Genomic DNA, 27,936 nt, shown 5'->3' on the forward strand with positions numbered 1-27,936 from the left:
CCTCCCTCCTTCCTTCCTTCCTTCCTTCCTTCCTTCCTTCCTTCCTTCCTTCCTTCCTTCCTTCCTTCCTTCCTTCCTTCCTTCCTTCCTTCCTTCTTTCTCTCTCTCTCTTTCTTTCTCTTTCTCTCTTTCTCTCTTTCTTTCTTGGTAAAGTTTCTCAGTAAAAGTTGATGAAAAACTGCAAGATGGAAGAACTTCCTCTACTTTAACAAGAGGGAAGGTTATAATGGAATAGAATTCAGGTGATATTTATCTTTGATAGTCAATTGGGGAACTTCCTTATGTATGTTTCTTTCTAGCAAAAAATATAGCAGGCAAGCTAAAAGAGAAGCTTCAGCAAAGTTTGAAGGGTAACTGTAGAGAACTGAGTTGACCAAAAATTCAATAAGAATGTCTAAATTGGTACTGTCGACCAATTTATAAGTAAATATTAAAGAATATATAGAAGCAGCAATCTACCCTGTGCTATACAATACTCGTGCAATTAATGAGTCAACAAATAAATATATAAGTGTTACAAACAAAACGATTAGGGTACTATGGCAAAAAATATATGGAATTAACTCACTGTATTAGATAGGAAGTTTTACTTCTATTTTCCTGTAGGGAATTCACTTTTTTTTGGGGGGGGGGGATCACACCTGGCGGTGCTCAGGGATTACTCATGGCTTTGTGCTCAGAAGTCACCCCTGGCATGCTTGGGGAAACATATGGGATGCCGGATTCGAACCACTGTCTATTCAAATCAGCTACATGCAAAGCAAGCACCTTACTGCTGTGCTATCTCTCCAGCCCTGGGAATTCACATTTTTTAATAATTACTTTAAATAACTTGTATAAGATTATGTAATTTAGTCAGAATTAAAATTCAAGTTTATCTACTTCAAAGGTCTGTCTTTAGCCATGAATTTATATATATGAGATACAGTTCAAAAAGTAACTTTAGTTTAAAAAATCCAATGATACCTATACAGGCTTTATAAAATATAACTCAAAATATAAAAAAATATTACCATAAATAATAGGGTCTGCAATACTAACCTGTAAACTTATTCCAGTCTCTTCTTTACTTTTTTCACTCAAACTAGAAATAGTTGTACTCTGGCTTCCTTCTTCAGATGTAAGATTTCTGTATGTTACCAAAAAAGAAATTCTTTAAATATTATTTGAAACTTGCTGATATATATACCAAAGACTGTCAGAAAAAAATACTAACAAGGGCCGGAGAGATAGCGCAGCGGTAGGGTGTTTGCCTTGTAAGCGGCTGACCCTGGGCCAATAGTGGTCCTAATCCCGGCATCCCATATGGTCCCCCGTGCCTGCCAGGAGCAACTTCTGAGCAGAAAGCTAGGAGTAACCCCTGAGCGCTGCTGGGTGTAACCCAAAAACAAAATCAAAAAACAACTAACAGGGGCCGGGCGGTGGCGCTAGAGGTGCCTGCCTTGCCTGCACTAGCCTAGGACGGACTGCGGTTCGATCCCCCGGCGGCGTCCCATATGGTCCCCCAAGCCAGGAGCGACTTCTGAGTGAATAGCCAGGAGTAACCCCTGAGCGTCACCGGGTGTGGCCCAAAAACCAAAAAACAAAACAAAACAAAACAAAAAAAAAAACAAAAAACAACTAACAGCTTACAATTGAAGTAGAGTTAAAATATAATATCATTTATGTCAAGGATGAAAAAACTTGTGAACATGAACTCTTTGAATGAGAATTGTATCTTAATGAGAATCCCATGTATGAGAAGGAATATACCTTAGCATAATCACTTATAGATACCTCATTAGAAATAGAGTATAACCCCCAAGCCAGTTGTCAGTGGTTTTACCTCAGATTTAATACTATTAGCAATGATACATAGCAATGATACACCAAGATACCATCTAATCCCTGATAAACTGACAAAAATTCATCCCTCTGATGATAGAAAATAATGAGAAGGAAGTAGATCAGTGACTCCACTTATATTCAATGAATAAAAAGCAGTAAGTGACAGAACCCAGATCTGCTAGTTTTAAACCACTCATTCATCCTAAAAGAAACAACCCTGTAAGGAACTGCAGTTCTGAAACCATGCCAGCTATCCTGTCTGTAACCATAACACAATGTATATAATAAGTAATCCCTGAGATAGTGTCTTTATTATTTACCTATAACCTTATTCCAGTTTCTTTTTTTTTTTTTTTTTTTTTTTTTGGTTTTTGAGCCACACCCAGCGGTGCTCAGGGGTTACTCCTGGCTATCTGCTCAGAAATAGCTCCTGGCAGGCACGGGGGACCATATGGGATGCCGGGATTCGAACCAACCACCTTAGGTTCTGGGTCAGCTGCTTGCAAGGCAAACGCTGCTGTGCTATCTCTCCAGCCCCCTTATTCCTGTTTCTACCTGACTTTTTCACTCAAACTAAAAATAGTTTGGCTCCCTTCACCAAGTAAAAGGGAATTTTGTTTATTTTTGTTTTGGGGCTACACCCAGCAGCACTCAGGGATTACTCCTGGCTCTGCACTCAAAAATCATTCCTGGCTGGGGACCATGTGGGATTCCTCGGATTCTTCGGATTGAAGCTAGCTCAGCGGCATGTAAGGTATTAAACACCCTACCCACTGTGTTATTGCTCTGGCCCCCGAAAGGGTAATTCTTAATCCCATTACCTTTTCTCTTGGTCATCCAGGCTTCTCTTGTCTGCATAGATTTCTGCATAGAGCAGGGCTGTGAAGTGAGCTGCACAGGACTGAGCCACCTTGGCCACCTCGAGATAATTCAGCTCCAGCCAGAACGCATCATCAAACACTGTTCCCTGAGAAGACCTGAAACAGGATGAAATAAGTCATGTCTGGGTTTCAGTATCAAACAAAAGTCTAAGGATGGGGCCGGAGAGATAGCACAGTGGTAGGTCGTTTGCCTTGCAAACACTCGACCCAGGACAGACAGTGTTTCCAATCAGGGCATCCCATTTGATTCCCCGTGCCTGCCAGAAGCAGTTTCTGAGCACAGAGCCAGGAGTAACCACTAGGAACTGCCAGGTGTGAACTCCCCCCCAAAAAAAAAGATAGTTAATAACATATACCCAAATATTTTTCAAAAGGTCATTAAGTGAAAATAAAATATTTCATGTTCTCCTGTTTATTGACTAGATTGAGTTATCACCTAAGAATTTTCTGACATAATAGTAGTTCAGAAGTGGCAGGGACGATTCATGTTATTATTTGTTTGTTTAATGGGCCACATCTTCATTTATTCAGGACTTATACTCCTGGTTCTGTGATCAGATATCACTGCTGGTGGGATTTGGGGACCACATGGGATGCCAGGGATCAAATCTTGGTCAGCCCAATGGCTTGCAAGTACTCCCACTTATTGTATTCTCTCTCTAGCCACAATAATTTTTAAAACTAATAAAGTAGTGATTCTGAACAAAAACTGTACTATTGGTTGGATTCCACTAGCCTAAATCCAGCTGGACAATATGTAAACTATAAGATTTTTGGCAACTGCTTAAGTTACAGATCTGGGAGAAAGTCAAAGATCTCATCAACTCAATTTCTGAATTCACTGTTTTAAAAATCCCATAAAAAGTAAGAACCAATATACAACACTGTAAAAGAATTTATAATAACTAAGAAAAGAAACAGTCACAGATAATTTTACTATAAAAAATCATAGATTATGTGGACCATGGTACATAGTCAAGAATTTTGTGTCTGGGGCAGCCTTGCAGATGACCCCGATTTGATGTTTGGCACCACATGGCTCTCTAAGTTCTGTTGGAGTGAACCCAAGAACAGAGCTGCGAGTAGCCCCCCAAGCACTGCTGAGTATGACCCAAAAACCTACTCAGTATTCCCATCTTTGCAGATGAATGAACTAAAATTCCTTAAATGCTACTGTGAGGAGAAATGTCACAGAGTTTAACACTGCACCTTGTAGTAGCGGCACCTAAAACTGTCTCGTTAAAATTCAATCAGTAGTAATACGTTCAACTTTCAAAGCCAAACCCAAGCAGTGATATTGACTCTTACCTCTTCTGTCTTCTCAAATAGTCCACAACAGCAAGCATTGTTCTTTGGGACTTTTTATCCAAATAACATTGAGAAACGTGCTCTGACTCTGAAAAACAAAAATACCTTCTTTCAGTTCAGGAAAAGATGTTTCAACAATGTATTCTGTTTATCTGCTATAAGGTACGGTGAACACAAAACTGATATGGAGGTTGTGTGTGTATGTATGTGTGTGTGGTGGACCCAAGACCGAATCAAGAACTTCATGCATATAAAATATATACAATTGTTAAGTCCAGGAGAATGATGCGTCGTTCAAAGACACCAAGACCACAGTCTCATGCAAAAGCAGGGGGTTTATTTTTTTACAAGCATATGCAGGGGCTGTGCTAGAATCCAGCATAAGCCAGAAACTGCCAGCCCCAAGCCATGAGCTTACTAGCTGTATATAGTATTTTAAACAATAGAAAGGTACAGTAGATTAATTTGCTTTAGGAAGTACAAGACATCTGGCATTTGCTTAATCACATTTTTGCAAGGTGCAGGTGCAAGCTTACAGGGTTAACATGACCAGGTTAAAACTATGTAGGAACAGAAAGAAAGTTAAACTATAACTGGGTCTACAAGTTCTCACAATTGTGAAGGGGGGTGAGTGATCAGGGCAGTCAGGGAACTCAGGGGAAATTTTTCCTTTACACAATTACTGTGCTATATCCCTCAACAAACTTTAAAAAAATTATTGTGCTCACTGCACACAATAAAACTGAAAACAGAAAAAAAAATTGACAATGCCAGACGTAAGTCACATACTAAAATTTACCAAAGAGCCATAGTCCCTGCTTTTACTTATTATGAATTTTAATTTTCGGGGGGTACTAGTTCATTAACTTAATAAACATTTATACCAGTTGCTTAGTATATGATCATGAATAAAACTATTTCCAACCTCACAGAGCTCACTGATTAGAGAAAGAAACCCTTTGTGATGTTACTACAGGAAGCAGAGAAAATTATACAGGCAGAAAGAGAGTATTGGAACAAGTTTCGCAGGAAGAGTGATTTATGAAAGAAAAGGAAAAGGTTCATAAAGTGATGAAGCAAAGAGAAAGGAGAGAACCTAAGAGAGAAGAAGGAGAGGGGAAAGCTTGGTTAGACAGCTGAGTTTACCACATGCGAGGGCATCAAAAAAGATGAGCCTTGGATTATGGAATTAAGACTGTTAATACTAATAACAAGCATTTTAGTGGAATTCAAACAAACTTACCTTTCTCAAGAACAGAGTTCCCAGTATAAGTACTAGAAATAAATGAATCCAAATGTGCTGGGGTTGTGGATCTGCTTGCTTGTGAAGAGTGTCTATAACAATTAGTGAAAAATCCTTGAATATGTGTAGAAAGCAGATTTCTCCATGAGTCATTTGTATCTTGGAGTAAAATGTCATTAATCAAGTATGGCAGCACAGTCTGACAAAAATCAGATTGCACCTAGAATACACAGTATCATATATATTTTGAATTAAAATCATAAATTTAAAACAAAGATTATATATAATATGAATGTATTACATATATATACACACTAATTCACTGTTGGAAGTGTTACAAATAACAGAAGCAGTGATTTTTGTTCGTTTTTTACTTTTATAGGCCACACCTGATCATTCTCAAGTCAAGGCTTATGCCTGACTCTGGTCTAGATGGAATCACTCTTGGTGGGATTCAGGGAAGCATATGGGGTGCCAGGGACTGGATGTGGGTTGGCTGTGTGTAAAGCAAATGCCTTACTGTTGGAGTACCTATCTAAGACCCTGGATTTGGTGTAGATACCTAAGACCCACCCATTTCTGGGAGGGGTCTTGGGAACCGGATATTAGGTGTGACCTTACCTGCAAGACCCGGCCCATTTTTGGGAGGGGTCTTGGAATAGTTAAGGTCACACCTAATATCCGGTTCCCAAGACCCCTCCCAGAAATGGGTGGGTCTTAGGTATCTACACCAAATCCAGGGTCTCAGATAGGTACACCAACATTTCCCCCTTTATTTATTTATTTATTTATTTATTTATTTATTTTTTCTGCTTTTCAGTTTCATGTTGGCTCTTTTCAGGTGCACTAAGCCCAAAACCCTGGGCCACGTGCAACAAGTTTCAAAGATGGCCGACACCCCATCTCGGGGCTCAAAGGCCATTGAAACAAGGGAGGTGGAAGCTTGCATCACCTCCAGCCCAGGCCCAGGCCCAGAACTGAAACTTTGTTACAATAAACAACAACCTCGGCCTCTTCAAAAACCAATTAAAAGTCTAAATTGGAAACGGAGGAGAAAAAAGACTGTATTGAAAGCGGACTGATTTTCTGAGAACAACCTTCAGCTTGAATTTGGATTTCGACTTTGGAAATTTCGGACTGAACTTTTAGTTTAAATAACTTTGAACTCTGAACATCCAAATGCGCCCTGTGAAGCTGTGGCCGACAAACTGCAGTGGCTGTGGTACTTTCAAAGTGCGCCCGGAGGGAAGAAAAGGCAGCGATGAAGCCCGTCCAGCAGCAAAAAAGCGGTAAAAAGCTCCTATTCAACCCAAAAGCGGCGGCTCGGCTCCACCCTCCAAATCACAAAGGTGAAATGGCGCAAGTGAACCGGTGTGCACAAAGTTTACAGAAGCCACGTGGTAAAATCAGCGTGGGACAAATTAATCATCTGAACTTATGATTTTAAGTGTAGGGACTAAGCGGGTAGTCATATATTTCACTCACAGTTGGTAATGGAATAAGTTTTAGTAAGTTAGTGGTTTAAAAAAAATAGGGAGGTAATACAGCTTAGCCCATATAAACATCTAATTTCTAACTGCCTGCATCTTTGTCTTAAGTCATTTTCTTTATAATTTAAATGTGTTTTGTCTTTCATAGTTAATATTTTCTATTGCAAAATGTTTTACTGTGTGTATTTTAATGTACTTAGCCTGTTTTTAAAATGTATGTTATGCATTTATGTTGTAGTACTTGTTTGTAGGGAAGGTTATTAGGAACACAAAGTTCCCCCAATATAGTTTAAAAGTATAGGAACATAAAAGTTCCAAAATAGTGCTTGGTAAAAAAGCATTAAGAAAATTTTAAGTTATAGGTGTATAGTATATTTTGCAAAAATGTTACGTTTTTGAAAAGGGCTGGTATATTAATTTTCACTCTATTACGTTGGTGAATGAAAATATTAACCCACCTTTGGCTAAAGGTGAAGTCAAAATTACAAAAGGGTCTTTATATTTCAGAAAAGGGGGAAATGTTGGTGTACCTATCTGAGACCCTGGATTTGGTGTAGATACCTAAGACCAACCCATTTCTGGGAGGGGTTTTGGGAACCGGATATTAGGTGTGACCTTACCTGCAAGACCCGGCCCATTCCTGGGAGGGGTCTTGGAATAGGTAGATAAACCCTGGAGCCAGGGGATTAGGGGCCTCTTTGCCCTGCTGAGCTCTCTGGCTTTAGGGTCTCTGCCTCTTTTGGTCTTGGACCAGGATGGAGGCCAAAGGGAAGATGGCTGAAAGGGTTAAGACGCAGGGTAGCCTAGAATGGCTGAATGCTTAAAAGGTTATGAGATAGGCCACACACATGTGGTGAATAGGGCATGAATAAAGCTGATGGTTCCTGATGCCTGCCTGTAAGTGAGTGATTTCGCCTTTCACCTGGGCCTGGGACCCGCCGGCTAAATGGGGTTGCAAAGCCACGTGGCCTGGGGTGGCAGAGAAAAATCCTTCACCATCCATCGCCATCCAGCCCCATCGTTAATTATTTAATGCAACAACTGGCGCCCGACTGAGGGTCCAGGGTTCAAGTCCCTGTTCGGGCGCCATTTGTAATGTATCTTCGCTGTTAACTTTGCTGGGTATTTGTGAATCCAAGAACAGTCCCCAGAATGAGAAATTACTTCCCATCCCCTTGTCCCCTTTCAGGGGAAGACCTTGGTAAAATTTATCCGCAGCAAATAATAATCCACACAGACAAGAAGAATAGGGTGTAAAAGATTGGGCAAGGAGAGCCAGAGAATCCTCCTGCAGCCAGCAGCTTTCACAGAAGGACCCCTCTCCCCTGTCCATCAAGCTATTTATTGCCAACTCCACAGCGCCCCACCTGGAAGGGCTAGGTGGGGCAATAGTCACAGAACAATCCTAAGGAAACACTTTTATATACAATTCCAAGAATCATCTTATGGAAACTTTTTCACATACTACACTTACCACTGAACTCTCTCTGCCCCAATAAAAGTAGTCTTCTTTAGGGACCGGAGCGGTAGCACAGCAGTAGGGCGTTAGCCTTGCACGTGGCTGATCCACTACAAACCTGGGTTTGATCCCTGGCATCCCATATGGTCCCCTGAACCAGGAGCAATTTCTGAGTGCAAAGCCAGGAGTAACCCCTGACTGTCACTGGGTGTGGCCCCAAAACCAAAAAAAAAAAAAGTAGTTTTCTTTATTGGTGGGAGGGTGATTCGTCCATACCTGGAGTTGCTCAGGGGCTTTTCCAGGCTCTCAGCTCATGGGCCATTTTTGCAAGTGCTAGAGAGACCATGTGATTACAGGGGTCAAATCAGTACATTCAAATTGTGTAAAATATTTGATTTGTACATGTTTTCTGTATTTAATAAACAATCATCTTAAAATGTCTTATTCTTTCTGAATTTAGTTGTTTTTTTTGGGGGGGGGGGGTCACACCCGGCAGCACTCAGAGGTTCCTCCTGGCTCTATGCTCAGAAATCACTCCTGGTGGGCTCAGGGGACCATATGGGATGCCAGTATTCGAACAACTGACCTTCTGCATGCAAGACAAATGCCTTACCTCCATGCTATCTCTCCAGCCCCGAATTTACATTTCTTACAAATATCTCTGGTATCCAATTTGGACTACTTGTGGTTTATTACAAAGCATTAAAAAAATGCTAATGCATGTGCCACATTCAAACTTGCTTTGCAAACTACCATGTTCATACAACTGATCATCTACCACACACATGATAATAAATTATTCCAACTGCAAGCTTTTTCTTCTGTTCTTTCTTTAACTGCTAATCCTAGCCCTGCTGCTCAACTTATTCCTTTAAAACAAAAGACAAATTTAAAAACCAGATTTTGCTATAAATCTTGCTTTTTCCCTGTGAGCTGTGTGTAGTGAATGCATTCTCTGTTGATGTGGGACAGGGTGTGAGTATTCTCACTTTTCTATCTTCTATAGAAACAAGGCTGCTTTTTAAACTTTCTATCAGCAACATCACTTTATCAAGACTCAACTCTTGAGGCCAGAGCGACAGTCCAGTGATAGAGCATTTGCCTTGCATGCGGCTAACCTGGGACTGACCTGGGTTTGATCCATGGTTATCCCATGTGGTCCCCTGAGCCTGCCAGGAGTAATTACTGACCTCAGAGGCAGGAGTAGCAACCTGAGCGCCACCGGATATGACCCAAAAGTGAAAACAAAAAGACTAATAAAGATGTGCTAAAGAATTCACAAGATTTGAGTATGGGGCCAGAGCGATAGCACAGCAGTAGGGCGTTTGCTTTGCATGCGGCAACATGGGACAGACCCCGGTTAGATCCCCAGCATTTCATAGGGTCCCCTGAGCCTTCCAGGAGCGATTTCTGAGCGAAGAGCCAGGAGTAACTGGAGCACTGCCAGGTATGGCCCCCCCAAAAAAAAAACAAGAAACAAAACAAAACAAACAAAAGAGTTGAGTCTAGTTATAATACATAAAGATGATGCAAAGAGGGCTAGAAAGTATATGGTTAAGGTACTCAAGGACTGGATCAGTCTGTGGCACTGTATATGGTTCACATGCATAGACAGATAAGACCCTTGAACAATGACAGATAAGGCTCATACTTCCTCCAGCCCAAAATCGATGATGTACAGTTCCAGAAAACTCTTTTTAGGTACATAGTTTCTAAATGTGTATGCAGGAGTCAAGAGGAATGGGACAAGCAAAGAAAGCTTTATTGTTTTGTTTTGGGGTCACATCCAGTGGTGTTCAGGGTTTATTCCCGGCTCTGCCCCCCAGGAATCACTCCTGATGTGCTCAGGGGACCATATGGAAAGCCAGAGATCAAACCAGGTTTGCTATGTATAAGGCAAGCGCCCTACCCACTGTACCATCTCTCTGGCCTGTAAATAAAACTTTTTTTTTTTTTTGTGGTTCTTGGGTCACACCCGGCAGTGCTCAGGGGTTATTCCTGGCTCCAGGCTCAGAAATTGCTCCTGGCAGGCATGGGGGACCATATGCGAAGCCGGGATTCGAACCGATGACCTCCTGCATGAAAGGCAAACTCCTTACCTCCATGCTAACTCTCCAGCCTGTAATTAAAACTTTTAAAAGAAAACTTAGAAGTAAAATGGCAGGTGGAAAGGAATTAGTCAAACTAATCAAGTCAAGTAATCTCTTACTTCACACATTGGCTTCAGTGATTGAAGAACATCACTTTTTGTGCCTCCACTATCCAAAATAGCACATGTCAGTTTTTTTATCCAAGAATCATGATTTTCATTTTGAGGAATCCAGAGGTTTGCATCATTTAAGATTTCCAGCGATCTTTCTATGTCAAGTTGGGGTACTTCCAAAAACTAGAAATTAAAGCATAAAATGTAGATAAGCTCACAGACATACATTTTACCTTATCAATCCAAAAATAATTATTTATACATTAACATATTTTCAAATAAAATGAGTTTATACTAAACTTGAAGGCAGTAGTTCCCTTTTCAATTTAAAATGCAGTTATATTTATGAGAGGCAGAGGGCCTGGGAAAATATCTTACTGGTCTAGGAAGAAAGAACCTGAGTTCTCTCACTGTTTGTACATTCAATGGATCAAAAATGCTGATACAAAACACGCCCAAAGCAGAAGGAACTAATTTCAATGAGAAATGACCTACTGCTAAACTTACTACATTTTATGCTTTATATTACTATTTTTATCATTTATATTACTAATAACTTCACTAAATCTGAAATTGTATTTTATATATTAGAAGTAATATTTTAACAATGAGTTTATGTGCTAAAATTAAACTAGTGAAACCCAGCTGCATATTGCCACTATTGATATTTTTCTCACATTTATTAAAATATTAAGGAGGATTCCTTAGGTAAAAGGAGAAGAGTTCTTAATTATCTCTGAGAGAATTTCCAGGCCAAAAATGACTTGGTAATAGAGTACCAATGTGTGTACCCATGTGTGTAGGAGGTCCTGAGCTAAATTTCCAGGCAGACAAACCCTTGATATGAGATTAAGATTATAAAATAAGACAGATCAATAGGACATCCCTTATTTTCTTAAGAGGCTGTGGAAATAAATGCTTATTCATGGAATACGTATAAACCACACCTAGAATCTGTGTCTTTCATATGAAGAGGGGCTTTGTACTGCTAACTAAACAGTAATTATGACTTCCCCTCCCCCAAATCAACCATCACTTTACTAGGCTACTTATTCCAACTTTTTGTATTGTCAAAATTAAAAGTTATCTTTTGAATGTTTGAATTCAAATAAATAGAGCTGGAAACATTTTTAAGGCTTAAATGTTAGTATAGTAACACTTAAGTAATTTGATACTCATAACCTACAAGATATAGTTGTTCTAGATATATTATATATTCAAAAATCATGTATGTACGAGACCTTTTTTCTTGATGTTCTAAAAGGCTGTAGATAGATCAGCATAGGATCAGTTGTTGTTTTATATATTTCCCAGAAACTATGTCCACTTCTTGTGCCTAAAATGCTTTTCAAACAGGTCACAGCAGCTGATCTCACTTTGACACTGAAAAACATATAAATTCCAAATTTTATAAAGTATATCAAAAATTGAATTTGAGGGACAGAGTGACAGTACAGTGAATAGGGTATTTGCTGTGTGCATAGCTGACCCAGGTATCAATACCTGGCATCTCATATGAGCCCCCCTCTAGGCATGATCTCTGCAGAGCCAGGAATAACCCCCTAAGTACCACTGGGTATGGACAAAAACTAAAAGAAAAAAAAAAAAGAAAATCTGAACTTGAGGATTTTTCCAATGAAAATACTAAAATCTGGGGCCTGGAGAGATAGCTCAGCGGTGTTTGCCTTGCAAGCAGCCGATCCAGGACCAAAGGTGGTTGGTTCGAATCCCGGTGTCCGATATGGTCCCCCGTGCCTGTCAGGAGCTATTTCTGAGCAGACAGCCAAGAGTAACCTCTGAGCAATGCTGGGTGTGGCCCAAAAACCAAAAAAAAAAAAAAAAAAAAAAGAAAAGAAAATATCTAAAATTTATATTAGGAGATACCCATTTAATAAAAAATCTAGGGCCCAGAGAGATAGCACAGCAGCATTTGCCTTGCTAGCAGCCAATCTAGAACCAAAGGTGGTTTGTTCGAATCCGGGTGTCCCATATGGTCCCCCGTGCCTGCCAGGAGCTATTTCTGAGCAGACAGCCAGGAGTAACCCCTGAGCACCGCCGGGTGTGACCCAAAAACCAAAAAAAAAAAAAAAAATCTAAATATTTATTAAGAAAATTCACATCTATAAAATTCTGTATCATTAAAGCCAAAACAAAGCAATTTTTCTATTTCTTCAGTTAATATATCACTAAACAATGCAAAAGAATTCCCTTCATTAAATAGTTTATGATATACCATAAATGACAAGAACTCATAAAATACTTGGGGAAAAAAACCTAGTTAGAAATGAATAAACAAAAGGCTGGAGAAATAGTACAGCAAGTAGGGCATTTGTCTTGCATAAAGCTAACCTGGGTTTGATCTCCAGCATCCCATATGGTCCCCAGAGCCTATCAGGAGTGATTCCTAGCTCAGGAGTAATCCCTGAGCACCACCATGTGTGGCCCAAAAACAAAAGGAAAGGAAATGAGTAATGAGATAATAAACTAATAACATGATAAAAGTATTAATTTAATATATTTTCATGAGAGAAGCAACTGGGACTTAGATAGAATGTATCTCCCTTGGAATTATAAAACTTGTCACATGAAAGCCAGAGAAAAATGTAAATTACTTTTTTGACACTATTCAAGCAATCTCTGTGGCTTCCATTACAACTAAGATGCAGATTTCTTTAGTCTTTCGACCTTTCTAATTTCATCTTCGTCTGCCCCAGGTTCCACTCTGTTCCACCAACAAACACATCAAGCTTATTACTGCCCAGATATTCTTGGTCTGGAATGAGTTGTCCCAAATCATCTATTTTTGGTCAGTATACCCTTTGGACACCTGAGCCATTACATATATTTAAATATAAAGTAATTGTTTTCTTCTTATAGAGTGGTAGAGGGACCAGAGTGGTGGTGCAAGCGGTAAGGCATCTGCCTTGCCCGAGCTAGCCTAGGATGGATCGAGGTTCAATTCTCCAAGCAAGGAGCAATTTCTGAGCACATAGCCAGAAGTGACCCCTGAGTGTCACCAGGTGTGGTCGAGAAAACAAAAAAACAAAACAACAACTAAAAAAAACAACAAAAAAATAGAGTGGTGAGAATAGATTTTATATGTTTCCTTTGTTTACAAACTTAAGTTACACTAAAAATAATACTTAAGTTACACTAATATTTCTATGTACTTTGTCAGAAAACAATTGCAATTTAAAGCTTGTAGATTCTCTGAGGAAAATCTCTTCTAAGAAAAACTGTGGGGGGGCTGGAGAGAAAGCATGGAGGTAAGGTGTTTGCCTTTCATACAGAAGGTCATTGGTTCGAATCCCGGTGTCCCAGATGGTTCCCCGTGCCTGCCAGGAGCAATTTCTGAGTATGGAGCCAGGAATAACCCCTGAGCACTGCCGGGTGTGACCCAAAAACCAAAAAAAAAAAAAAAAAAAAAAAAAAAAAGAAAAGAAAAACTGTGGGGGCTGAACATGTGGCTCAGCAGCAGAGTGCATCATGCCTCTCCTAGGTGAGGTCCTGGGTTCAACCTCCAGCACAACAACAACAAAAAAAAGCTTCTTCACATATACTTTGAAATTTATAAAAATGACAGGAATTAATGCATAGATAGAAGGATGGCTACATGTAAGAACAGTATTAAAATATTAATGGTATCATCTAGGTAGCAAATAATGGTAACAAATAAAAACCCTTTCGCCTTTGCTGTATGAAAAATTTTCTAAGAAAATGTTGTGAAAGAGGGGCCAGAACAATACCATAGAAGAGGGTAGGGAGTCTGCCTTGCATGCGGCTGATCCCGGTTCAATCCCCAGCATCCCATATGATCCCCTAAGCCTGCCAGAAGTAATTTTTGAACATAGAGGTAGGAGTAACTAGAGTGCCACTAGGTGTGGACCCCCCCCCAATACCCAACCACAAAAAGAAAATGTTGTGAAAGAAACCATGCCAAGACTTTTTTTTTTTTTTTTTTTGGTTTTTGGGTCACATGCACTCTATGCTCTGAAATCGCTTCTGGCAGGCCCGGGGAACCATATGGGATGCTGGGATTCAAACCACTGTCCTTCTGCATGCAAGGCAAATGCACTACCTCCATGCTATCTCTCTGGCCCCATGCCAAGATTTTTTGAAGTAGGTTTTTTTTTCCCCAGGAAAACCCAGCAGTGCTTGGGGGTTACTTCAAACTCTATGCTCATGGATCATTCCTGTCAGTACTCTGAGTGTCTAGAGCTGGGGATCAAACTGAAGTTAGAGCACACAAGGCAAACACCTTAACCTTGTAACACCTTTCAGGCCCCCATGCCAACCTTTTTATATTAACAAGAAGAGAAAGATACATGTCCTTTCACAAAGAAACCATGGCAGAGACATTATCACCAATCATTTATTTCCAAGTCATGGAGCCAGAAACTGTGAAAATATCCTCCAAATTGGGTTGATGAGGTGCTTAAATATAGCAGAAAGATTCTTTTTAAAAAGGACTCAGGGGAATGAGAGAAGAAATCAAATGCAATCTCCCATTCTGAGCCTAAAAATTTCCTCCCCCACACAGACAATAAACAAACAAAAGAAAAGCTTGTCTGATCAGTTTGGGACTTTTGGAATTGTAAAATTTCTGATCTGTGATTTGTGTTAAAAGGACCAAAATAGTCCAGATGAGAAGAGAGGGGTACCTTCTATTTTGACAAATACTCCAAATTTATATCCCCTATTCTAAGATCCTAAAATTCCTTGTAAACTCCACTAGTAAATTTCTTATTGCTCATCTAGTGTGCTCTTACAGGAATTTAACTCATACCTTGTCTAGAATGTTTTTCACACTATCAAGTGCCAGGTATTTTTAATAAGATTTATTTGGTTATAGAACTAATAAAATAAAAAAATGTTCATTAAAACACCTAATTAAAATAAAAGTATGATACCCTAAAGGAGGAATTTTCAACTGGAAATATTGACTCATGTAAGATATCCTTCTTGAGTGTTAGATTAAGTGCTAACAGCTTCCAGTGTTATGAAACACTCACCAATCTTCTACCAGCGTATTACTCAGGTAGGTCAAGATGACGAAAGTCCACTGAAGGTCTTTATCTTTGAATAACTCAAGAGCTTTAGTACAAGATGTATCTTTGTTATGCCAGATGGCAATGGTAGAGAAATCCATAGGACCCACTTCTCCCAAGCAGCTTCCAACAGCCTCTATAAAGAGAAATTCCATTTCAATAGAGTTCTAACTCAAAGACAACACATCAAATAAAGCTTCTGATTTAAAAACCATAAAGCTCTTGAAATATTACAAAGATGACCACGCAAACAACACTCACACATATTCACTCCTTGTTTACCTAAAACTTCTCTTTCCCCCGTGCGGTTTACAGCCATCTTGGACAACTGCAACAGGCTAACAACCAGCTTTACCATTATGCCATCTTGCGGGTTATCTAGGAACAGTTTAGGAAAAATTAATTAAATTTATTTTTGGTTTTATTTATTTATTTATTTAGTCTTTGGGCCACACCCAGCAATGTTTGAGGGTTACTCCTGGCTCTCTGCTCAGAATCACTCCTAGCAGGATTCAAACCGTTGGTCCTGGGTCGGCTGTTTGCAAGGCAAACACCCTACTACTGTGCTACCTCTCCACCCTGGAAAAATTAATTTAAATTCTCAGAAGACACTTGAAATTATTGAACTAGAAATGATCATACGAACTTTTTCTCTACCCTTTGTTTTTAAATTATATTTTAGGTAATCAAGTTATAATAGTGTTTAAGTTTATAATACTGATGTGGAAGGTTGCAGTAAATCACTAGCACTGAAATGCCCATGACTTTTACCCATGTCCTTATGTCTCGTCTGGCTAGACCTTCCTTTCCCCTGATTGATCCTCCCACTGAGGGCTGAATGAAAGTTATAGTCCTGGTACACAGGTAAAGGTAGGAGGTAAAGAGAAGAGAAGGAGGGTGTAAAGGCCCTTGGTGATGGTACTGCATAATAGTAAATGCACTATAAAGTTCTTTTATTTTTTTGAAAAATAAGTTCAAATAATGAACAGCTCAAGAACAGGAAATAAATTATTTTGAACTTCCTTATAAAATAGAACCATGTAGAAGTGATATCAGTATATGGCAGAAAGATAAAATGTCTTAAATCTTCTAGTTAAGTAAGTTTAAATGAGTAAAGATATTCTAAACTAGGGGCCTGGAGAGATAGCACAGCAATGTTTGCCTTGCAAGCAGCCAATCCAGGACCAAAGGTGGTTGGTTTGAATCCCGGTGTCCCATATGGTCCCCGTGCCTGCCAGGAGCTATTTCTGAGCAGACAGCCAGGAGTAATCCCTGAGCACTGCCGGGTGTGGCCCAAAAACCAAAAAAAAAATAAAATAAAAATAAAAATAAAAAAATAAAACAACAACAACAAAAAGATATTCTAAACTAGATGAGAAAATCAAACTAAATCTAAAAGAATAAAAACCAAGTGCAAGAACTAAAAGTTTTTTTTAAATAAAAGGAATCAGGAGGTGGAAGAAAAAAGAAAAGAATCTATGGGCCGGAGAGATAGCAGAGTGGTAGGGCATTTGCCTTGCATGCATCCAATCAAAAACGGACAGTGGCTCAAATCCCGCCATTCCAAATGGTCCCCTGTGCCTGCCAGAAGCGATTTCTGAGTGCAGAGCCAGGAGTAACCCCTAAGCACTGTTGGGTGTGACCCCAAAACAAAACAAAAATAAATAAATAAAATAAAATAAAGGAACCAATAATCAATAAAGGAACCAATAAAATATCATCATAATTAGTACCCTGAGATGCTCTCATTATATCCAACATCTGGTCTTTATGTTGTTCTAGTTGTCTTCGAAGATCTTTTAGTCCTTCCAGCCTTGTCAAGGGAAGTGCATCATAAACACTTACTGATAAAAAATGGTTAATTTCCTAAGAGAAGGAATTAGTAGAAAATGTAATTTTCTTTTGATGTGCAATGGTTAAATTTGTGCAAAAAATAGTAATAAAAGATAAAAACACAGCAAACATTTTTCACAGTGACTCATATCAATCAATACTTTCTAATATGGCAGAAATAATTTCTTCTTCCATTTAAAATCCTACAATATTTTAGGAACCAGAGAAATAGTATGGGTTTAAGGTAGTTTGCCTTGCATGCAGTCAATTCTGTTTCAATCCATGGCAACACACGATCCCTTAGCATCGTTAGGATTGACCCTAAGCAAAAAGGCAGGAACATCCCCTAAGCACCACTGGATACATCCTAACCCTGACCTAAATAAAGAAGTCCTACTTAAAAAAAAAATCTATTATTAGTAATTTCTATTTTAATATACTTTCATGATAACAGGCTTTAAAATTGCTATACTTCTCTCCTCTCCTTTCTCCTCTCCCCTTCCCCTCCTCCTCTCCCTTTTCCTCTTCCCTCCTCTCTTCCCCTCTCCCCTTCTCTTTACTTCCCTTCTTCTCTTCCCTCCCCTTCTTCCCCCTCTCCTTCTCCTCTCCCCTCCCCTCTTCTCCACCCATCTCCTCTTTCCTCCTCTCCTCCCCTCCCTTCCCCTTCCCCCTCTCCTTCTCCTCTCCCCTCCCCTCTTCTCCACCCATCTCCTCTTTCCTCCACTCTCCTCCCCTCCCTTCCCCTTCCCTCTTCCTTCTCTTCTCCTTCCTCTTCTTCCCTTCTCCTCCTCTCTTCTCCCCTCTCCTCTCCCTCCCTTCTTCTTTTCTTCTCTTCTCCCCTCCCCTCATATCTTCCCCCTCCTTCCCCTCCTCTTTAACTCCCCATCCCCTCCCCCACTTTAAAAAAAAAGATTGCTCTAAGTGGGTCAGAGAGATAGCATGGAGGTAGGGCATTTGCCTTGCATGCAGAAGGACGGTGGTTCAAATCTCAACATCCCATATGGTCCTCCCAAGCCTGCCAGGAGCGATTTCTGAGCCCAGAGCCAGGGGGAACCCGAGTGCTGCTGGGTATAACCCAAAAACAAAAACAAAACAAAAAAAGACTGCTATACTCATTTAGGGAAAAGCTTAAACTTCTTTTTATTTAGTACCATCTGTCATTTTATAACAATAAATTTTAATATACTTTCACACTACGGAAAATTTTAGGGAAAAATTTAAAATTATAATATGACTTACAAGAAATATTCATCTAAACATAATCAAAAAAGTTCATCTGGTAAGTTGAAACAGGCACTTTAGTACAGCAGAGCATTTACCATACATGTGGCCTATCTGGGATCCAATCTTGCCCCACATAGGGCTCCACAAGCCCTGTCAGAGAGATCCCAGAGCGAACAAAGAGCCGAGAGTAACCCCTGATCATTATTGGGTATGTCTCTCAAATAAAAACAAAATAAAATTTCAAATATTCTAAAAAGCATGTATCATCTTTAATATAAATACTTAATTTTTTCAAAGGATCAGATGATAATTTTGAGATATCAAAGTATCTTATGTATATAAAAGTTAAGTATATTTTTATCACATTTCTTCAATATTCAGATCTTTACAAAGAAATTTTGATACTTATATTTTTGCTGTAATTTAAAATCTGATTCATGTTTTCATTTAAAGATCTTATTCTGGGGCAGGAGAGATAGCATGGAGGTAAGGCGTTTGCCTTTCATGCAGAAGGACGGTGGTTCAAATCCCGGCATCCCATATGGTCCCCTGTGCCTGCCAGGGGTGATTTCTAAGCATAGAGCCAGGAGTAACCCGAGTGCTGCCGGTGAGACACAAAAACAAAAACAAACGAACAAAAAATCTTATTCTTTATTGTTTTTTAATGTAAAGCATTGTGATTTACAAATTATTTATAGTTTTGTTTTAGACTTACAATGTTTCAGAACTATTCCTACCACCAGTGTCAACCACCTTTCAGTAATGTTCCCAGAGTACTTCCCATTCCCCCCTCGGTCTGCCATCATAGCAGGCACCTTTTTAAGTTTGGTTATTAAAGTTTGGTCCCCATAATCTCATTGCTATAGACGTTGTGTTTTGGAAAGATCTTATTTATTTATTTAGTTAGTTTTCTGGTCACACACAGTAGTGCTCAAGGTTTTACTCCAGGCTCAGCACTCAGGAATTACTCCTGGTGGGCTTGGGGGACCATATGGGATCCCAGGGATCAAACACAAGCTGGTCATAGGCAGGGCAAATACCTTATTCACTGTAATATCTTTCTAGTCTTTATTTTTAGTTTTCACTTTTGGCTGCACCTGGTAGTGCTTGAATGCTATTCTGGGATTGGAGCTCAGGAGTCCATGTGCTGAGGACTGAATCAGGGGTTCTCAGATATAAAGCATGCCATACCTCTCCTTAGCCTTTAAGCACAACTCTACAAAAGAATTCAGTTTCTTACTTTACTTCTACAATATTAGAGGTTTTCTAAAAGTACTACCATTTATTCTAATTCAAAAAATTAAAATGTAAAATAATGTAATAACTATTACCTCCAAGAGTGAAAAGGGTCCTTGACTGTATTTTATTTTCTGTTGTGTAACACGTAAATCCTTAAAGACAGCATCGTCGGGAAAAGGATCTAAGAGTTTGATTGTGAGATACAGGTTTTCATTATCCTTGTTTTCTATCACCAAATATTTCAACAAGTCCAGTACCTAGGTATAATCAAAAAAGCAGAAATGGCTTAATTATGTCTTAAAGCAAAATTTTCAAACCTACTATTATAAATGACAAAAGTTCCTCTAATCTAGCTCAGAAAAATGTTTTCATTTCTTCTTTTTTTACTTTGTGTATTTTATTGGAGACTGAACACAAATTTACATATTTACACATGCAGTTACACCCCTATCTCTTAATTACTTCTAAGCAACTAGTTATTGCTATTTCTGTGCTTTCCAATATGTATGGTGCTACTAACAGATGGGCACTGAAATACAAAAAGGCCATTAATTCTCTAAGAAACTAAATACTAAAACAGTAATACTATCTCACTCACCATCGCAGTACTGCCAACTGCCACCCTCATGAGTGTAAGAAAAAACACTCAACTATTTCTAAAAATCCTTTACTACTGTTTCCAAATAGTCTGGAGATGATTCAGGAAATTACCTTTTCCCGGACCTCCACCTGCTCATCCACAAGAGGTATCAGTGTGCCAACAATGACATGCAGGTGGTTTTCTAAAGCATCTTTACATTGAGTGACTGCGGTGTGGCAAACCCGGCTCAGCAGGTCACAACAAAGGGAAAAGCTACTCAATGAAACATCCACGAACTGAGAAGGCCTGACAAGGGGGAAAACAGTCAGTGCTCAGAAGGATCTTTCACATAAGCTCATCCACGTCATTTTTATCTAATAGCCCCAATTTTAGTGTGCCTAGAAAGAAAGTTGCCCTCTTATCCTTTCCTTATGATTTAGAAGTTAAAGAGAGACAGAAAGAGAGAGAGACAGAGAGACACACACACAGAGAGAGAGACACACAGAGAGAGACAGACAGACACACACACACACACACACACACACACACACACATACACACACACAGAGAGAGAATCACATCAACAAATCATATCCAGCCAAGTAGGGGCTGGAGTGATAGTACAGTAAGTAGAGCACCAGACCTGAGTCTAATCTCTGGCATCCCATATGGTTCCCTAAGAACTGTGAAGAGTAGTGGTTGCTGAATGCAGAGCCAGAAGCCCTGAGTATTTCTGGGTATGACTCAAAAACCAACAAACAAAACTCAAAAAAACAAAAACCTGCCAAGTAGTTCCAAGCAACCCTTCCGAGAAAAATACTGAAAAAATAATAACTGTTAGAATTTTGGCAGAATTCAGAGCTGAAGAGATAGCACAGCAGTAGGGCGTTTGCCTTACACGGCCTGCCCTGGTAGGACCTGGATTCGATTTCCCACATTCCATGTGGTCACCTGAGTCTGCCAGGAGTAACACTGAATCGAGGAAAAAGCAATTGAAAAGCCATAGGAAGGCCTAACAAAGATGATTCAAAGGATTTGTGCAAATACTTTGCATACAGAAGGGAGGCTCACATTTGTGCCCTGGCACTACACAGTTCCCAAAGCATACCAAGAAGTCACATTTGTACACAGAGCTGGGACTAGCTCTGGGCAGTACTAGGTATGTCGAACCCTCCAGATAAACAAATACTAGGAAATGTTGTGAAGAGATGTAACCTATGTTCCTAAAACATACAGGTACTGCAAATGAATATTAACTTCAACTGAAAACAAGTTATGGGGTGATGGCACAGGAGGGGGTATGCTTTGCATGCAATTTTACCTAAAGTTGCATTTCCAACACCTCAAGAACTACTTATGGTGATGCTCTGCACCACAAGGATTAAGCAGCAAAATATCTTGGGCATTGACTCTCTGATGTGGTTGGCTGATGCTGTCAGTGAGCCCAGTGAGACCTTAGCTCCCTTGAGTACTGTGTAGGAGATTCCCTTCCCCAAAAGTTACAAGCTGGCAAATTTAATATACTATTCCCTCAGACGACTTCATACCCAGAATAAAATGTCTGAACAAGTTACGAGTCACAATGCTTGCACATAAACACTACTCAGTAATTGTTAAAAGAAATTACAGGAAAGCTTTGAGGGTGATTTCAAAAGAGATTTTTGTCCTCTATTTCTCAGAAGCATACATTTTATATTAGCAGATACATTCAGGGTAGGAAAATTGCTTATATGTTGATCTTAACAAACTGATTACCTTTTGTTAATGTAGTGAATCAATGTATAAATCACATCTCGAAGAACAAAAGCCCAAGCTCCTCCTAAACAACTTTTTATCTCTTTTAGCAATAAGCTAACAAATAGATGATATATCTTAAGAACTCTGTGCTTTTTATAAACATTATTTGTCTCAGCTGCTTGCTTACATATAGCTAGAAGAATTTTTGGATAGGAATCCTAGAAAATAAAGATAAATTTAATAAATATTTGTCTGATCAGATATATTCAACTATATAGATTCAAAATAAATTACAAAATTTTGTTTTGATTTTGATATACAAACTATCCAAACTTTAAAAACTATTTTCATTTTATTATCACTTCAAATAGTTAACAATGGTTAGTTTGTTCTAAGTATATATATATATATATATATATATATATATATATATATATATACTGATCTTGTAATATAGTTCAGTTAATGCTGACAAGTAAAATACAAACTGTAAACTTATAAATGAATGTTTTTCTAAATTCAGATGAATTTTCACTTACTTTTTAAGATGTACTTAAGATTTCTTTCTTTTTTTTTCTTTTTTTTTTTTTTTTGTGGTTTTTGGGTCACACCCGGAAGTGCTCAGGGGTAATTCCTGGCTCCAGACTCAGAAATTGCTCCTGGCAGGCACGGGGGACCATACGGGATGCCGGGATTTAAACCGATGACCTCCTGCATGAAAGGCAAATGCCTTACCTCCATGCTATCTCTCCGGCCCCTACTTAAGATTTCTTTTCTTTTTTTTTTTTTTTATAAATGATTGTATTTTTTTTACTTTTTTGTGTGTGTGTGTGTGTGTGTGTGGTTTTTGGGTCACACCCGGCAGTGCTCAGGGGTTATTCCTGGCTCCAGGCTCAGAAATTGCTCCTGGCAGGCACAGGGGACCATATGGGACACCGGGATTCGAACCAATGACCTCCTGCATAAAAGGCAAATGCCTTATCTCCATGCTATCTCTCCGGCCTACTTAAGATTTCTTAACTGAAAAAAGATAAAATTATCTTTCTTATTTTGAAAAAGTAATTAGACTTGGAAAACAGGATTTTAGAAAGGATTTCTAAAATACATTAAGCTTTGTATAGTAGGAAAGTATACTTATATTATTATCATCCTAGGAAAGTATACTTACAGGGCTTTTTGAAAGAATTTCTAAAATGCTTTTAAACTTGGTTTTATGGCAGTTGCTGATATAAGCAAATGTTGCTTTAATGACATGTGATGGAAAATGAGGTGGATTAGGAGCAGGATCCAAATCCCTAAAAGATATAGGGAAATAATGCAATCATCATTTTCAGAACAAAATTAAATTAAAGCAAAAATAAAACTAGATTTTGTTGACAGACCAATAAACTTCCCCAAAAATAAGATTTAGACTAGAATAACCCCAAAACTTTAAATTATTTTCTACTATAAAAACTTAGCTTCTGGGGCTGGAGCAGTGGCGCAAGCGCTTGCACAAGCCTTGCATGTGCTAGCTTAGGACAGACCCCATTTCTATCCCTAGCATCCCATATAGTCTCCCCAAGCCAGGAGCGATGTCTGAGTGCATAGCCAGGAGTAACTTCTGAACGTTGCCAAAAAAAATTTTTTTTTTTTTTTTTTTTTTTTGGTTTTTGGGCCACACCCGGTAACGCTCAGGGGTTACTCCTGGCTATGCGCTCAGAAGTTGCTCCTGGCTTGGGGGACCATATGGGACGCCGGGGGATCGAACCACGGTCCGTCCAAGGCTAGCGCTGGCAAGGCAGGCACCTTACCTTTAGCGCCACCGCCCGGCCCAAAAAATTTTAACTTCTAAAACATTGTAAATGACATATTCCAGTCTAAGATACCATTACCCTCTATAAATGACTTGCTTTAAAAATATTTTATAGAGACCGGAGAGACAGTGGTAGGGCATTTGACTTGCATGTGGCCAATCCAGGACGAACCCGGGTTCGATTGCCAGCATCTCTTAAGGTCCCTGAGCCTGCCAGGAGCAATTTCTGAGTGCAGATCTAGGAGTAACACCTGAGAGCCACCTGGTATAGCCCAAAAAGCCAATAAATAAATAAATAAAATAAAAAAGAATAAAAAAAATTTTTTTTTATAAAGTTAAGGCTGGAGTGATAGCACAGAAGTAGGGAATATTTGCTTTGGACGCGGCTGACCAGGGAAGGGCCCACTTTCGATCCCTGGCATCCAATATGGTCCCCTAGCCTGCCAGGACCGATTTCTAAGCACAAAACCAGGAGTAATCCCTGAGTGCCGCCGGGTGGCCCTAAAAACAAAATAAAAAAAAATAAAAATTTTTTTTTGTTTTGGTTTTTGGGTCACACCCGGCAGCGCTCAGGGGTTACTCCTGGCTCTATGCTCAAAATAGCTCCTGGCAGGCTCAGGGGACCATATGGGATGTCGGGATTCGAACCACCGACCTTCTGCATGAAAGGCAAACGCCTTACCTCCATGCTATCAAAGGTTATTTTTAAAGAAACATTTTAAAACAGTGAATGCCTAAATAATGAAAGAGACATTTGCAGTTGTCAGTTTATAAACTTCCAAGATATTTCTGAAATTGCAACTAATTCTCCCTAGTTTAAAATAGTCTTACCCGGAAAAGTCACCCAAGTCAGTGCTGTGGTTAGCATCAAAATTTGCTGGCTCATGTAACGTCATTAATAACTCCACCACAATCTCTGGCAAATTACTAATGAATAAATGATCAATCTGTAGATATAAAATAAAAATATATGTAAGGTTTTATATGTATGCCCTTAAAGACAGGTCAGGGGGGCTATGTTATTGACTCAGTTCCAAAATTCTCCGTAGATGAACCAATAAACCAAAAAGTAGCCAGAGACTGAAGATCTATAAGACATTCACTTACCAATTGTGCTGCTCAGTGTTTGCAAGAAGTATCGAACTGTACACAAATTCAAACCCTGGCATCACCAATCCCCCAAGCACATACAGGAGTGATCTCCAAGTACAGACCTGGAAGAAACCCTTGAGCACTCTGGACCTAAATTTCGAAAGCAAATAAAAAGAGAATATAAAGTGAGGCTATACCTGTTTTCCAAGAAAGTTTTCATCTTTAAGCATATCATAGACTTTGGTAGCATTCACTCTCTGCTGGGCCATCACAGTGTCGCCTGTGCTCTCATAGGCGAAGTAAGGAAGAATATTCACAAGAATCTTAGGAAAGCAGTTTGTCAGAAGACTTCTCCAATCCTCCTGAATCTGATCAGCAATGGATTTCACCTCCTCAAAATTACTTCTAATCACCAGATGTGGAATCAAAACCTTGTAACAAGATCTGAAAATATAAAGATGAAAATGTCACATACAACTTTTCAAAGTAAAACTCTATAATAAGCCCTGTCCTGGGGTGGGGTGGGGTGTGTGACCACATCTGGCAAAGTGCTTAGTGTAATGGCCCTAAACATATATCAACCCAGGGAAAGCAAGTCTGGAGCAAGGGTTGCTGGAGGAAATAATCCAAACAAAGTTGAGAAATACACGTGGCCAAGTAGCAATCTCTTTCGTCAAGTCAAGAGAAAGAGAGAGCTGCCTGCCAGATTTCAGTTTTTATTGAGTTCAGTGAACATCCCCCCCTCCCCCCCATCCCCAGTAGGGAAATAGGGACAAAAAACCTATCCTGAGTCAGTCCCACCCAGATTTGCCAAATACATGCTAAATAGAAAATTCTCAGTTTTGGGTAAAACCAAGTTGTAAACAAAAATATAAAAAGAAACCAGGGATTGGGGCCAGAGAGTAGTATGGAGGTAAGGTGTTTGCCTTTCATGCAGAAGGACGGTGGTTCGAATCCCAGGAATCCCACATGGTCCCCCGTGCCTGCCAGGGGCAATTTTCTGAGCATAGAGCCAGGAGTAACCCCTGAGCGCTGCTAGGTGTGACCCAAAAACCAAAATTAAAACCAAACCAAACCAAACCAAAACAAAACAAAAAAAAATAAACCAGGGATGATCACTGTTTTGGGTGGAAGCAGTTGTAAATTAAAAGCCAACAGTTTAGGATTTGCATCTGTCTCTGTATTAAGAGATCATTCCTGACTAGACTCAAAGAACCACACTAATATAGTTCTCTTTTTTTTTTTGGTTTTGGGTCACACCCGGCAGTGCTCAGAAGTTACTCCTGGCTCTATGCTCAGAAATCGTTCCTGGCAGGCTCGGGGACCATACGGGATGCCAGGATTTGAACCACAGACCTTCTGCATGCAAGGCAAATGCCTTACCTTCATGCTATCTCTCTGGTTCCACTAGCATAGTTCCTAAAACAATAAAATGTTCAATAAGCAGAATCTAAAGCATATTTATCCTAATTTTATATATGGAGAAATAAAGTAAATTCTAAATAGTTAATCTAAAAAGAACTAATCTTAGGAGAAGTATGTTGACTCCATTTATAAAAACCACAAGCACTGTATGATGAAAGATATGCAACTTTGTAAACCAGAAGTATAGACATTAACACTTTTGTAAAAAAATTTGAGAAGTGGAAGCTGAATTTCTTTCTTTTTTGGGGTTTTTGAGTCACACCCGGCAGCGTTCAAGGGTTACTCCTGGCTCTGTGCTCAGAAATCACTCCTGGCGGGCTCGGGGGACCATATGGGATACCGGGATTCGAATCACTGTCCTTCTGCATGCAAGGCAAATGTCCTACCTCCATGCTATCTATCTGGCCCTGAATTTATTTCTTGTGTAACACCTAATTTATAAAAAGTTGCTTATGAGACAGGATTTTCTTTTATTTGTTTGTTTTTGGGGCCACACCCAGTGACGCTCAGGGGTTATTCCTGGCTATGTGCTCAGAAATCGCTCCTGGCTATATGGGTTGGAAGGGATCAAACCTTGGTCTGTCCTAAGCTAGCGCAAGCAAGGCAGATGCCCAGGAATTTTTTTTTTAGTTTAAAGAACTATGGGGCCGAAGAGATAGCATGGAGGTAAGGCATTTGTCTTGCATGCAGAAGAATGGTGGTTCGAATCCTGGCATCCCATATGGTCTCCCAAGCCTGCCAGGAGCGATCTCTGAGAATAGAGCCAGGACTGACCCTGAGCACTGCCAGGTGTGAACCAAAATCTAAAAAAAAAAAAAAAAAAAAAAAGAACTAATATAAATATTACCAAAAGGAGCCAAAAAACAGGACCACTTATGATAGCTGTCCTATCTACTCAATACTCAACATTAATCCTTAGCGTTACCAACCTATCCACTCTTAAATTTTCCAGAGTTAGTAAGCAAAATTAATACTTTTATGTTAAACTTTAAATCTACTGGAAATCTGGAAATGACTAAATGACTTAATTGATAACAGGAAATAAGGCAATAATAGCTACTAGCTGTTTATATTTGATTTCCATAGGGGAAAAAATTGAATATTTCTCAGTGTAACTCTCGGACATTACAGGGTAAAATAAAACCAATGCCAGGGGCCAGAGGGATAGTGCAAGGCAAAGGGCATTTGCCTTGCACGCAGCTGACCCAGGACAAACCTGGTTCAATCCCGGTGTCCCATATGGTCCCCAAAGCCAGGAGCGATTTCTGAGCACATAGCCAGGAATAATCTCTGAGCATCACCAGGTGTGACTTTAAAACAACAACAGCAACAAAAAAACAACCACTAGTAATAGCCTAAAGTCACAGCTGGACATTGGTGGATCAAATCCTGAATTGCAAATCCAGTCAATTCATTTCTATTAAAACAAGCTGCCCTGACTTATACCATAGAGCCCTGCCTCAGTACATATGTGTGTGCATAGAGGAAATGTGTGACAGAGAGAGAGAGGGAGGGAGAAATCAACCAAACATTATCACCTAATTTCATAGTA

General features: G+C 39.5%; 1 protein-coding gene across 1 annotated transcript in view; it reads right to left on the bottom strand.

Moving 5' to 3' along the window:
- Nucleotides 1-27,936, bottom strand: part of ATM (ATM serine/threonine kinase) — a 132,116-nt gene that overhangs the window by 43,760 nt on the left and 60,420 nt on the right. Inside the window, 15 exon segments of the mRNA XM_049778655.1 lie at nt 1,042-1,129; nt 2,649-2,804; nt 4,017-4,104; nt 5,260-5,479; nt 10,418-10,594; nt 11,653-11,794; nt 15,424-15,595; nt 15,742-15,837; nt 17,193-17,325; nt 19,848-20,012; nt 20,467-20,641; nt 22,091-22,290; nt 23,241-23,367; nt 24,699-24,814; nt 25,157-25,403. Coding sequence (XP_049634612.1) covers nt 1,042-1,129; nt 2,649-2,804; nt 4,017-4,104; nt 5,260-5,479; nt 10,418-10,594; nt 11,653-11,794; nt 15,424-15,595; nt 15,742-15,837; nt 17,193-17,325; nt 19,848-20,012; nt 20,467-20,641; nt 22,091-22,290; nt 23,241-23,367; nt 24,699-24,814; nt 25,157-25,403 — 2,302 coding nt within the window.

The sequence above is a fragment of the Suncus etruscus genome, chromosome 8 (genome assembly GCF_024139225.1).
Source record: "Suncus etruscus isolate mSunEtr1 chromosome 8, mSunEtr1.pri.cur, whole genome shotgun sequence".
Classification (NCBI taxonomy): Eukaryota; Metazoa; Chordata; class Mammalia; order Eulipotyphla; family Soricidae; genus Suncus; species Suncus etruscus.